We start from the raw sequence: 14,923 nt of genomic DNA, 5'->3' as shown, positions 1-14,923 counted from the left end.
TTTTGCTTTTTTTTCTGCTACCTACAGCTCTTACACATGATAGTCTGCATTGGGCGAATCCAGTTCAAATCCATGTATCCCCTATGAAAGACATGACCTTAATCTTCCACACAGGGAGTGTAGATTTCAAATGCAGTTGCCCATTCAAGGTCGTCTGCTCCGAAATGGGCGATTCCAGTTGAAATCCATACACCCCCTATGGAAGACATAACCTTAATCTTCCACACACAGGGAGTGTGAATTTCAAATGGGGTTACCTGAATAGGCAACTCCATTTGAAATCCACACCCCTGTGTGAAGATTAAGGTCATGTCTTCCATAGGGGTGTATGGATTTCAACTGAATAACCCATTCTCACAATTGACCTTTTTGGTAAATCCCATAAGCCTTTGCGAGTATACCTGAGATGTCGTCATTTGATGTCACACCGATGTGCACATTGTTTAGCAAACATCGTTTCTGCGCATTTCAAAGCCGTAAAGTGTGCAGTAACGATGCGCGCATCGGGGTGACAACGTCTCAAGTGTACTCGCAAAGGCTTATGGGATTTACTGAAAAGGTCAATTGCTCTCCACATTCCACAAACATAATCAAGAAATGATAACAATCAACACAAAATATAGCTCTATAATAAGCATAGTGAGAAAGATACATGAAGTCTTACTGTGAATAGTAGCAGCATAGCACCATTAATTATATATTATTAAATACTCTGTAAGATGAAAATGATCAGTTTGCTGGTTTGTAAAGCTGTTTTAAGATCAAGTTATAATGTTGTGAACAGCTTACACAAAAAGTCATTGTGACAAACAAATACTGTTTTGATTTTTTTTAAAGTTCATGAAAAAGTATATTTAACCCCTGAGCACTACCTGCCGATCTAACATTGCCTCTGATTGGTCAATTACATGATATCTTCACTTTAATCACCAATCAGAATGGAGCTTTGCAAATAATTCACCCCAATTTTTTTGTGTGGTGAAATGTTTCTAACAATGTTGCTGATTGGGCCAATTGATAATGAAAACTTCTTTTTGGCCAATCGGCAGGTAGTTCTCATGAGGTTAAAGCATGATGCTCTAGTCATTGTCAACTTGGATTACATAGCAATTATGTTGCATTACATGCACAAAATGCAAATATAATGATTATTTGGCAAAATCTGAGACACTGTATAACTGACATTTTTTGCGAGGGTTTAATTTTCACACTTTTTTGCAGTCAAACAGGCAGCCACAAATTTTAACCCTGCAAAAATATTGATTACACATAGAAATTAATGTGAATGTATTTGGAAGCGTGAATTAAACACCTACTAATATGTCAAGAATAAAATCGCAAAAAAATTGACCCAGCGAAAATATCCCAATATGCAGTAATCTCAGGCTAAATTATATATCGAATTTAGTAAAACCTGCATATCGTTTATATTGCATAGATTTAATATCAATAATAATGATACAAAATACACCTTCCTAGACCATGTAAACACACCCCTACAATACACGTAATACATGTTGTTATATCTTGGTTCTCAAATTTGTCCAATATTTTTTGTGAATTTTATCAGTTATTTTAATAACTTAAAAGTGCCAAGTTTTCAAAATTAAAATGCATGGTATACCCAACTCATCTCATCTAGTATTAGTGTACACATATTAATTGCCCATGAATTGTAATGAGTTGAAATATAATTATTTTACTAAATGATTAAATAATCTATTTCTACCAAAGACTACATTGTATTTTTAAATACAATGTAGTCTTTAAAATGCTCTTTGGACAACACAATGCAGCCCACCCCCCCATCACCAAAGTCCAAAAAGGTCCACGCGAGCGAAAAACAACCCAGGCTTTTTCGGTCAAAGAAGGTACTTTCTTGGTCAAAAAAAGTCCAAATTTTGGGAAAGGTTCACTTTTTTTGGGAAAAAGGTCCACTTTTCTAAAAATCCACCCCCAAATATATCCCGGCACCAGATTTGCAAGGTTATAAGTTTGGCGAGAACTGTAATGCCTGAATCAAAGCCCATTTTTGTATATTTTCAAAATCTATCCAGTAGGTAATTTGTAAAAATCCATGATTCCTAATTTCTTTGTAAAGATGACGATTTATTCTCGCATTATGAGATGAAATTCAGGCCATTGATTCACCATAGCAGAAACTCAATGCCTTACACTTAACAGGTTACTTTCAGTGCATTGATGATGAGGCTGAAGAACGGTGGCACTAGATTGATGCTGTCAGCTTGGAATGTCTGGTGAGAAGTGAGACAGTTGTAGATGTTGCATATCATTACGTGCTGAAAAATAATACGAAAGAGGTTCATTTTATTAGACTTTTACATTACAACGAAAGGGATGCTGCTGATTTCAAACTTCCACTGATTGCAACTTTTCAATTTTGATAATTGATGATATATGTGTATATCCATATCAAAATGATGCACTTGTCGGCTGCTACATGCGTTTCATTTCATATAATAGCTAAGAATAAATACCAGACTCATCTCAAGTGGAGGTCACTTCCAATCATCCCCAAGTCACATGGATAAGGAATGTTCTCTGCATTCCTAAACAATGTGACTTAGGATGATTTGAAATGACCTCCACTTGAGATGAGTTTGCATGGTATTTAATATTTCTAACTATTATGTGAAATGAAACGCATGTAGCAGCCGCCAAGTGCATCAAGGTGTGTCACTAGGGAGAAACATAAATTTTTGGTGGGTGTGCTCCCTGGAATTTTGAGAGGGTGGGTCTTAGCCTGACGGCGTGAGTGGGTCTTTTGGAGCTGCAGGTAAAACAGGGTCTTTTGGAGCTGCGAACAGTTAAAATCAAGGGTCTTTTTTGGCTTTTTGGTTGAAAGTCGCCTGAAAAAAAATGTGAGGAATGAGCAAATTATGGGTATTTAGAGCTGAAATTTTCAAAATCAAGGGCCTTGAGCACTCTGTTTTGGTCAAACTCAGGGGTCTTTCGAAGCTGCGTGGTCCAAACACAGGGGTCTTTCCGGGGGAGCATACCTGATGGTCATTTGTGTTGAGTGACGACCAGTGTGTCAATCTTTAGGTAATAAGAATATGACAAGATTACTGCCCAAAATTTGTGTTACATATATGTTACAGAAGTTGGAAAATTTAAATGAAATACTCTGCATGCTAGCCATAAAACTTTAACATAAAAAGTTTTGAGATATTTTCTCAAAATATCAAAAGCTATCTCAAAAACCACTGAATCAATACTAGGCTTGTTTGTACTCATTTTAATGCATTTTGCATGCTGATTCCAAATATGTGATGCGATCAAGCAAAATCAGTCGGAACTCGAAAATATTAAATTTTCAGTTTCTTATAGGATAGTAAAAAACATTTACAAAGCTGCATTTTGCAGAAAACCCCATTGAATTTGAACAACCAGTTCTAAAGATACGAGCAATTAAAGAGTTTCCAAAACAAGAGGAAACAAAAGGAAATATTTACTTTGTTTGCCTATATCTCAAAATCAATATTTCCGAGTTCCGACTGATTTTGCTTGATCGCATCACATGAAAACTGACTATTCTGAAATTTTGTTATTAAAAAAATTTGAAACTTGTTGTCTGCTGTTGACACCCGTGTGGAAAGAGTTGAGTACGCGGCATAGAACATTTGTTATTGACTTGTGTTCAAAGTATGGTGAACTTCAACTTGTGAGCAGCACGACAAAAGCTTTAGATTAAAAAAATATATAAATGTTAGTTGATCGATCGATCAGGCCCGTAAAACAGGTTTTTTTTCATCGCTTGATATCATAATACGCTACCTTGAAAATACGTAGTGTCTAGTTCATCATCTGGATCTGGTACAAATGGTGGTTCCTGATCTCTTATGTTGTTCCAATCAATACCAGCAAACAAGGCATGATATTGCAGCTCTGTGATTAAAAATAGATACAAATATTTAATTTTTTATAATAATCAATAAGTCTGCATGACAGTAGTATTTATGATGTGATGAAGGCGGGACACAGTGTCATCGCCATAGACATACCACCTAGACCTATGACTGCCCATCCCTTACCACAGCGGGAGGTGAAGCCCCGTATCCAAGGTGATTTTGGTCGGGTGGTCGGACGTGGAGAAATAAGCGTTCATGTCTGGAGAGAAAGACGCGCTCATTTGCGTGATTGTTGCGCCATTATCGCTCGCGTCAAATGCGACATGTTCCATAGACGCGATTATATCTGCTTGCTTGCGTCCGGGTATGCGTCCTTGTCAAAGTCGTTGCTAAGCAGTGTCGGCTTCACTACGCGAGTCAAAGTCATTGGTCTAGGTTCTTGTTTGTCTGGGGTCATCGCCCGATATCTTCATGGCAGAAATCGCCATGGTAGGTTGAATCCACAGCCACGCATGGCCATTTTGTTCCGACCTTTGAGACGCATAATGAGCCGAGGGACATCTGACTATAAGGTTACTGACAATAGCCTGGTAATTGACCTCTCTGTGTGTGAGTGAGCATGTATACGCCATTATGAGGTCAATGGTCATATGCTTTTAGACTGCTTGCACGAGTGAGTGCAGCTAGCCTATGCTGCGCTATAGTTTGGCACATATAAAATCAGAATTTTTGTCAGTTTTTGAGTTCAAGACGCACAGTTCTTTCTCAAGACGCACGCTAACGACTATCATATCCGTTCAACACATATATTCAAGTGCAAGGATCTAAATATGGCTTCTTTAGAATAAACAAATTACGGGAGATATTCAACATTTTCTACCCCGGTATCCAAAGATTTATCGTCTGAATATCAAATTGTGCATAGCACATTTACGTGTATCTATCCCGGGTATTTATTTTAGTATCTCTGCTGTACCAAGTAATTATTAGCCAGGCGATGTCGGTGTGTAGCGCTGTTTGCATTCAAATATTGAGACAAATAAAGCTGACATTTCTGTTGTATTATCGAGAAAATGATGATATTATTATTAGCCCAGAAATGAATGCACAAACAAGCACACATAATTACCATGAGTAAGCCTGTGTACATGCGCATTAAAACAGTGAATGGAAGATACATTTTCAATAGTCTTTTAAGCAAAAAAAATTGTGTTAATGTGTAAACTGGCAGTAATGAATGACAACAATAACTTTACACCATCTTTGAGTAAATGTTCATACAGGCCAGGGCTTTGAAATCCCGACATTGTACACTTCATTGATTAGACCTAAGGTCATTTTGGGTCAATCGTGAAGTCAACTCCTTCACAACATCTTTGGAGTTCTCCTGATGAGGAGGACATGTGTCACACATCGAAATATTAAGGTCAGATCTCAATAATTGTTGTATTGAATGGCTGTTTAAACTTTACCTGCAGTTTACACCATCTGTTTTACAGTCATTACGTGAATTTGTCAGGTTTCGTGTTTCAGGGTTTGGTTTGGGCCTCGATTTTTTTGGAAAATTACCACAAAACAAACCCATCTGATATTTCCGCCATGACCTCAAATCTCTAATACATGTACAATGCATGCAGTATGATAATTATATCAGTATTTCAATAATTCGTCGTCTGCATCACATACTGTCGGTTGTATCTCAAAAGGCTGCCTTGTGTGATTTATATATTTATTATCTAATTGTGTTGAGATACATGGTAAAACTTAATATATTAATTTTGGGGTATTATCACAATAGTATTACAATCTCATGTTCTTTTGTAAAAGAAGACGCATGCCGAGATATAAATAACAATATGTAATGCACAATGATAATAAAAATCACACAAGGCAGCCTTTTGAGATACGACCGACAGTATGTGATGCAGATGACAAATTATACATACCTTTGCCAGTTGCTCTTCTTTCTGGCTCTGTAACCAGTAAGATATTGATGGCGTTCTGGGCTTGGTCAGATAAGGCTTCAGCACCCTCTGGCCATGGCAGGTCTGTTAGAAAGCAAAGAAACCGTATGGTTGCATTGTCAATGTCTTTATTATCACGCACTAACGGGCATGATAATGGCAGCATATATTACCCAATCCAAGCTTTGCACATCTCACACACCACAATATTCTAGTATCAATCCAAATCTTGAAAATGATCTGGCCCTTAGCAAGACAGCCAAGTGCCTGCGAACAGCACCAAACATTTACAGCTCCTCCAGCGAATATGCTACAGAGTATCACTCCCACCTATTTTGTGAATTGTGCTCTTTTTATGCTAAATATCATATCCAATTACAGAAATACAACAAAAAATACATCCCTGTTCACATGAATTTATGATAAATTATCACTTTCAAATTGATCAATCAAACTATATATTCGTCAGATTAGCTGCGACTTCCTCATGTAAATTAGTAGCAGTAGTTATACAATTTGACAAGAAATTAAAGTCAAACCTGATGTAAGCATGACTTGTGCACAATTGAATACATGAATTAAAAACCCACCCAAGTCCATGGGAAGTGATTTTTAGAAAAAAAACTGTATCATTTTAATTCCTTCAGTTAGATTTACCTGGTCAATATGGTAAGTTTTACATGCAAATGAGTGGGTTAAAATGTATTAGGTATGACGATTAGCATTTCAAGGACTTCGTAGGGGTTCATTTTAAATGCTGGACTTGGGTGGTTTTTTGAATCATATACATAAGTCAACAATGTTGGAATGAGATTACCACTAGTAAGATAATTATAGGTTAATGAACTTGTATTACTTGTTGGGAGAGAAATTAGACAAAATAATGCACGCGCGCTGATGTGGATGCGTCTAATGCACGAGCCCCGATGCACGAGCCCCAAAGGGGGGAATGCATTAGACGCAAATTTGAAACTGAGATAAAGGTAAAAATATGGAGTAAAAAACAATAAAATACATACGAAAATAGACATCAAATAAACTTCATAACTTTAGAACCAAGTATGCTAGACCTTTGGTGTTTTCACTAAATGATAGCCTATTGTATGTATAATGTAATAATTAGAGGAACTCAATTTTCAAAAATGCCTCCTTTGGACCAGATTGTGTCATATTACATACAATAGGCTATCATTTACTGAAAGCACCAAAGGTCTAGCATACTTGGTTTTAAAGTTATGAAGTTTTTTTGATGTCTATTTTCTTATGTATTTTATTGTTTTTTTACTCCATATTTTTAAATTTGCCGCCTTTGGCCCCCATGGACCAGATTGTGTCATATATGCCCTTTTACTCACCTCTTTTGAGTATGTTCTGAAAGATGAGATCTGGTGATTGATCATTAAAGGGTGGTATCCCAGTGAGGAATTCAAATAAACACACACCAAGAGCCCACCAGTCTACAGCAGCACCTAGAAAACATGCAATATTAACATAAGTAGATTAAATAAATTATGTGGTGCATAAAACCTGTCTATGCCAAAAGGGCAGTTTTCAAATCACAATGCTGGATCCTGGAGCTTTGACCAGCTTTCGCGACTCATGGTTCATAAAAAAATTGATTTTTTTAAAAAACATACTTGTAAAAATAAAAATGACCTCAAATAACCTTTAGATGATCTTTGACCTCACACCTGGTGACATAACACATGTCAACGTACCCAAGGGTCATTGTGTTGAAGTACCATTGAAATCTATCAAAGCATGTGGGAGAAATCAACAAAAGCCAAGGGTTCACATTTTTTGCACAAACATTATATTAACAGCTTCTCACACATACAGATACTGTATTTCGTCAAATAAACGCCCGGGCGTTACATTTTCCCAAGGGGGGGGCATTTATTCAAGGTCAATTTTAGAACAAAAAAACCTAAAATGACGAAATATGAACTAGAAACACAGACTTCTGGCTCACTTCCGGGTTTCCAATCCAGATTTTCGCCAATTATTGATGCTATTATCGACCATGTGGGGAACTTGGGGAACAAGATGGCATGGAAATATCAGCATTTTGAAACATCTTGGTTGAAAAAAGTGGTGGGGGCGTTTATTTGAGGGGGGCGACTATTTGACGAAATATGGTATACATCATTTCATAGTCCCCTTTACAAACTTTGTTAGGTTTGTCTGGTGGGGCATAACATCTGTGAAGTGTTTCAATAAACTTTTAAGACTTGGAGTCAGATTGATTTTATTGAGATTATCATCTCATCTGTCAGCAATAATTTCTGAACTTACTACCCGATTTACAGCGGTTGGTAATAATGAAATCACATCACCATCATCCCGGCACCTCATTTGGCCAACAAGCTGCGTAACATTGTGTGAGGCAGGTATGAACTAGTACTTTTGAGGCAAATATGATCAGTACAAGCATTCATATCAAAATATTTTACAGGAATTCATACTTAACTCTTTTCTCATCTTCTTTTCTTTGATCAAGTTCATTTGGAATGTTAATTTCAAATGTGGATTTTGTTCATTTTGTTCATTTTGTACATTCAAAATCAACAAAAAAATCCACAGTTAATACTTAAAAAAATTAATTGAGTATTTCATGACCTTACATTCCAATTTATTTTCCCCACAATTTCTTTGTGAGAACATACCATGTGGTTTTTGTGTTAAGAGCTCAGGAGCAAGATAATCCGGTGTACCAAGGATCCTCTCTGTCGCTACAGCTGCCAATGGAGCCTGCCCTCGACGACAGCTCTTTGGTGTACGGAATGGAGTACGGCATCCCGGTGTACGGAAAGGAGTCTGCATAGTACTTAATCTGCGAACTATTCTCTGTGCAGGAGTCTCAGGGAGCCCCTGTGGTATATAGAGCGTTGACATGTACTTGTTAAAGGTAGGTGGTCAGATTGGTTTTTATTTGTGTTTTGTACCTTACATTGAGACCTGTACCAAAATAATCTGATCCCCAATTTTTGATATAAAATTGAATGGTTTTTTCACCCTATACAAAATTTATTGGTCGAGCTATGAGTTTTAAAATATTGGACAAGACAAAGTCAAGTCCAATATTTATAAACTCATAGCAAGACCAATAAATTTTGTATTGGGTGAAAAAACCATCCAATTTTATCATTATTATGTTTTCAGAATCTTTTCTTGGTCAAAAACATGACTTTTGGTAAAAAATGTGATTTTTGGTCAAAAATGTGATTTTGGTCAAAAATTAGTGAGTCAAAAATGAGTTTTGGTCAAAAAATTGTAGAAAACAAAATTTTTGGGGAAAAAGTGAGCCTATCCAACACAGTCCAAGTTTTGAGTCAAAGTGTTGATTATGTTGGACTCTTCAACTCTGTACAAAGTATAGGAAGGAAGATTCTGAGAACATAATAATGATATAAATTGCACTACAAAGCTGTATCAAAATGATTGGTACCCATCAGTTTTCATTGATAATGGATGAGCCTGACATCAAAATTCAACATAGGATCCAAATAATTTGTAGATTAATTGTAAGACAAGTCATAAACTATACTTTTTGGATATATTTCAAGAGTATTCACAGTTGTATTTTGAAGAGGCAGGGTTTTCAATCAACATCAAAATTGATGGGTGCCAATTATTTTGATAAAGTATGTACCCATTTTGATATTAGAAGTAAAAATGTGTTTCACAAGAGCTATCACTTTTTCGTTCATAAAATCTAAACAGAATATATTTTAGGCCTAATATTTCACTGGGATTATGAGAAAAATATGAGCAACATTAAAATGACCATATCTCTAGAACCTTAAGTCCAATTGTGATGAAGCTTTCGGCAAAATAAAGCTCTGAAAATGGCTCATGTAATGAAATTGAAAACTAAATTTAGATTTTGTCCAACAAATGACTAATTTTGCTTGATCGCATCACAACCAGGTTTTTGAAAGGGTGGGCCATTCTTGAAAAAATTGATCGCTTTTTTCGCCTCGCCGAAGTGTTTTATGGCAAAAAAGTGCAAAATATCTGCATTTTATCATGTTTTTTGTCCACTATAAACTATGACAATCAAGCTCTTAAAGAGATGTGTGAGAATGTAATTTTTGCCCATTTTTTCAAACATTGGCCAAATATTGAAATTAAACTTGGGACTTTTTATGTTGAAGCCTATATGGGCTGGATTCTAGAAGCATGGTTACTTGTCAGGCTTCCTAAGCCATCAGGCTAAACCCAATTAGTCCTATATACAATTTACCAGTGATTACAATTTCACATCATACATCACCTAGAAAGATAAATCAATAAAATGGATCCACTTAGGAAGTCTGATCACTAGCCAAGTTTTGAGAAATTGGACCAATATGGCTAGTGCACAGAGCATTACAACAACCAGAATCAAGATGTACTTCAAGATTAAGGAAGCAATTGTGCTTGCACATGGGGCAGCCTCTTATCATATCTAAGGCCGGTGTCGACAGGTCTTCTGTCGGAATCCTGTCGACAAAGTGAATTATGTCAACATATCGACAGACCTTCGTCCATGGCGACACATTGCTCAGGCAATGGCCCAGTAAAACTTCGTCAGGCAAGCATTTCCAATGTATTTTCAACAAAATGCAATGCCAAATCTTATCTTTTACCTACTATTTTGCCAACTTATCTTGTTATTTGCCTTCAGGGGTCATACTTTTAACAGTGTTTTGCCTTGTTTTCCGGTGTAAATTGTACACTTTATCGCTATGTGCTTGCTATGAAAACGGCCATTTTGGTTTTTGCTGAAATTGCCGCTGGTGTTTGTAGATATTTTTAAGTTAAAATTTTTAAAATATTCCTAAAATCATGAAAAAAAGTCCTGGTATTTTTTCGGAACCCAAATGTATGTTGGCACACTGTCAACGTCAAGATACGAAATATGTCGACATCAAAAAACGAAGCTGACCCGGCCCTAATCATATCCCAATGCAACTTACATCATGATACAAAGAAATACTTACAAATGGTACAGGTGAATCTTCTGCAATTCTTGGATGCAATTTCTGCTTGGCTGGAGTCATATCACATGACATCGCGGCTGGAGTTGATAGGTCAGACGACCGAAGTATACTTCTTCTTCTCATCTGTTCAATACTGCTGGCGCTAGAATGATCCGACGGTCCAAACGAAAAATTCCTAGAATCCAAAGACACACGCTTTCGAAACTGCTCCAAGCTGCCCGATCTGGGAATCGCTGAATGGAATGATGATTTCATTTCGTACAGTTGGTCTTGGGCCTCACCGGCTTCAATGTTTGCAATGTCAATACTAGGTGTACCTAAAGCCATCGCTTCCACACTTTTGTCAAATTCGAAGCTTACCTTTCGGGTTGGAGAGCTAGTTTTGATCTGCCCTCTCATCCCAGTCTGCATATCATCACTTTGTTTCAAACCCTCTATATCAGCCTCAAGTCTCTCATCTGCACTGCTATCTGCCATGCTCACATCAGCCTCCTCACCGCTATCCCAACCCAATTCTTGATGATGACCACTATCATCTTTTCCTACCGCCATTTCTGTAAAATCCATAGTTAGACCAGTTTCTTGATAACCCATGCTGCAGACACCCTTTCTCCTCCTATTACACGCAGCTGGACTAGTGTCGACAAATGCAATGCTGCGTTTTCTGTTCCCTGACCCCAAGGCGGCGTCTGACGATCTTCCTTCAACGCTACCAGCAGGTTTCTTATAATCCTTCTTACTCTCACTACCACTAGACTCTGAAAAGGTGGCAAATTCATTGCTGTCGGTGCTGAATCGAGTTCTGACCGGATGATCTGGTTTTCGGAAGGCAAACTCATCCTGTTCACCCGCATCTTCCTCCCAATCCAGACTGGAGTTGTGTCCATCCTTGGTGCTCTCATGAGACTGGCATCTTTCTTGTGGAAGATAAAACTTTACCCTGTCCTTATTTGGTTTGAGTAATTCTGTGAATAAAATCAAACCTAAACATGATAAATACATATATATGGAGTGTCACATGGGTCAATATCACATGATCGATCATGTGACTCCAGTCACTCCACTAACCCCAACGTCATCCACCAGTCAGCTGATGAAATTAACTCGGATGAGTCAAAAATATTTCTATTAAAAGTTTTCAATTTGTTTGTGTGAAGAAGTTAAAGTATGACTTTAAAATAACCTAATGCTCATGATTTTACTAAATGTTATCCGTGCAAGAGCTATGAGACAAAGGATTGTTTTTAATATAGCCTAATCTCAATAAATAATTTGGATCTGCGGTGTTTCCTTTTGAATCCCTTCCCATGGTGGAGTAAGTATTCCAGAAAACATAATCTTTTTTAAATGTTATAAACATGTTTTGGTTTTGGTTGTTTCAATAACATTTAAAGCCATGTACGATCTTAGAATTCGCTGGCGTACCGAACCACTGATCAAAATGATCACAATAGTACGATGAATCCTCTCGTTTTTGAAAAGCTACGCATGGTGATTTTGTTCGAGATAGGCCGAGCGACTCAGGCTAAGCATACCATTTACACGATATGCGATACCACAGAGTTTATATTTTACACATTTTTACGATTTGCGCATGCTCAGTACCCCATATGATGTTGCCATTACAAGAAAATTCGATATGTTGTCAGGTAAAACCAAGGTTGTTTTCAATATACTAACTGGAAATTCAATACACTCACTTGCAAGGATGAGGGGCCTACACACTCAACAAAATCTTTGACCAACTCATCACACCCTCTACGGCGGTGCCTATAAAAGTAAACGGTCAGATGTGATGGGTTGCCTTCGAGAAAACATACCCGAACCTCAAGGTCAAAGTATTCAGATCAAACACCGGACAGCGACTCCTACGTCCGAAAGACACGTCAGCAGCGATAACGCTTCAAAACATGACAGCACCAGGCACGAAACCAATCCAACTACAGCGCCTGCAAGACTCTCGTCAAGCAGTCCTGTGCAAAGTACCAGTAAACATCACAGAACAAGACATAATAGATATAATCCCAGAGGTCACGAAGGCAGAGCGTCTCACAGTCTACGACCAAAAAGCACGTACGACATAGTACAGCACAACATCAATGCGCGTCACATGGGCAAGCAGGACACTACCGAGCATAGTCAAGACAACATTTCTAGGAACACTCGAGATCCGGCCTTGGACCCTAGCACCTACCAGATGTTACCGATGCCAGCAGTACCGCCATTTAGCAAGGGAATGTACGACCAGACAGCAGAAATGCGGAATTTCAACAACAAACCTGACACAGTCCGCCAACAAAAATACGACCAAGCAAACACTAGTTCAAATAGCCACGACACCAAAGAAAGACACAACAAAGACATCCACAGTAAACAAACAACAACCGGCATCACAACCAGCGTGGATAGAAGCTCTAGCCGGAACCCGACCGATCAAACAAAACACACCAGTACAACCAGAACCAGCACGCACCATTCCGGTTACCATGTCAACAGCGAACACACAATCTACAGCACACAATGCCAAGCCAACACCAGTCAACAACAAACAGGACAACAATGAGATATTCAAACAAATTCTACCAGCATGCAAATCACTAGTCCAGATATTCAACAACAGACAAGTAAGCACAAAAACAAAGACACTACTGAACTTCCTCAACATCACCATCCAGCTCCTCGAGGATGAACTTGGACAACTACAGTATAAAGAGACATCAACCTGCTACACTTTAACTGCCAAGGAGCCGACGGAAAACTTAAACATTCAATTCTCGACAGCAAATTCGACATCGTATGCCTACAAGACACTCGCCTTGAACCATATAAGGATAACGCCTCGTGCTCTAAATTTAACATCGCAAATTTTGACATACATCACCCCCCAAAATCTGAAAACTGTCATGGCATCTGGACAGGAATCCACCGGGATCTACCAAACCAAGATGTCAGTTCCACCTACAATTTTGGACCAAACACAGAACATATCCGTATCCGCGTTCAATTCATCTAAAATCTTCCACATTCATTGTTCACAACATATACAGTTTAGACGGGAAACCTGACCTAAGTCAAGCTACCGCAGATCAGGAGTCATCTATTCTATGCGGTGACTTCAATGCTCACCATCTTGTCTGGGGCCTGACCCAAGACCGTTTAGGGGAAGATCTACTTGAGCAAATCGAAACAGCAACAAGCCACACAATACTAAACACAGGCGAACCAACACACATATCGGACAAAGGAATCGACATTACAATCGCTTCAAACAACATTGCTGCTAAATGTGAGTGGGGAATCCATCCATATCTAGTCAGTGATCACAATGCAATCCAGACAACTATTCGTAACATACCACTTCTACCTCCGGAATGCTTCAAATCCAGATGGAAACTACACAAAGCTGACTGGTTGAAGAAACCATGTCACACCAACCGCCACCAACAGAAAATCAAACACTTGAGGATAAATGCCAGTACATTACGAATATCATCAACACAGCAGCAATCAAGTCAATACCTACATTTTTTGTAGAACAACAACAGGTCAAAAACTACACAACGCTTGATACAGAAACAACGCCATGAAAATCACAGGTCAACTACAGACTAAAGCAATATAGGAAAACACCTACTGAAAACACCAAAAGTGAATTGACCAAAGCCATCAACATACATCGTCAAACATGCTTAAAAGCTATTTACATTCATGGATAAAATGGACAGAAAAACTTAACAACCAAACAAACGCCAAAGACCTCTGGCAGCGTATCAAAATGGTCAATGGCTCCAGAACAACAACACAACATCCAGACCCAACAAGCAAAGCTGAAGAACTGCGCAAAACGTTCGCCGATCGATCCAGTTCAGACAACATCCCTGCTGATGTCCGCCAGAAGCTCCAAGCCCTGGCAGGTGTTAGAACATTTAGGCAGAAGAAGCAATCCACAAAGAACATCCATACGACACTTCTTTCCCATTACATGAACTCAACAATGCAACTGAACACCGACAAGACACCAGCCCTGGAGAAGACCAAGTCTCTTTCTCTATGGTCAGACATGCACCGGATTCACTGAAGACCTTCGTTCTTCATATGATCA

The 14,923-nt window shown here is 38.3% G+C and overlaps 1 protein-coding gene across 1 annotated transcript in view; it reads right to left on the bottom strand.

Moving 5' to 3' along the window:
* Positions 1-347: 347 nt before the first annotated feature.
* The window catches only part of LOC140136842 (serine/threonine-protein kinase greatwall-like), a 34,324-nt gene continuing 19,748 nt past the window's right edge, over positions 348-14,923 (bottom strand). Inside the window, exons 8-13 of the mRNA XM_072158441.1 lie at positions 10,822-11,786; positions 8,503-8,707; positions 7,192-7,305; positions 5,819-5,920; positions 3,799-3,909; positions 348-2,300 (exon numbers count right to left, since the gene is read on the bottom strand). Coding sequence (XP_072014542.1) covers positions 2,242-2,300; positions 3,799-3,909; positions 5,819-5,920; positions 7,192-7,305; positions 8,503-8,707; positions 10,822-11,786 — 1,556 coding nt within the window. The 3' untranslated portion in view covers positions 348-2,241. The remainder of the gene's footprint in view (positions 2,301-3,798; positions 3,910-5,818; positions 5,921-7,191; positions 7,306-8,502; positions 8,708-10,821; positions 11,787-14,923) is intronic.

Source organism: Amphiura filiformis, chromosome 17 (assembly GCF_039555335.1).
Source record: "Amphiura filiformis chromosome 17, Afil_fr2py, whole genome shotgun sequence".
Lineage (NCBI taxonomy): Eukaryota > Metazoa > Echinodermata > Ophiuroidea > Amphilepidida > Amphiuridae > Amphiura > Amphiura filiformis.
This window is presented reverse-complemented; position numbering and strand designations above follow the sequence as displayed.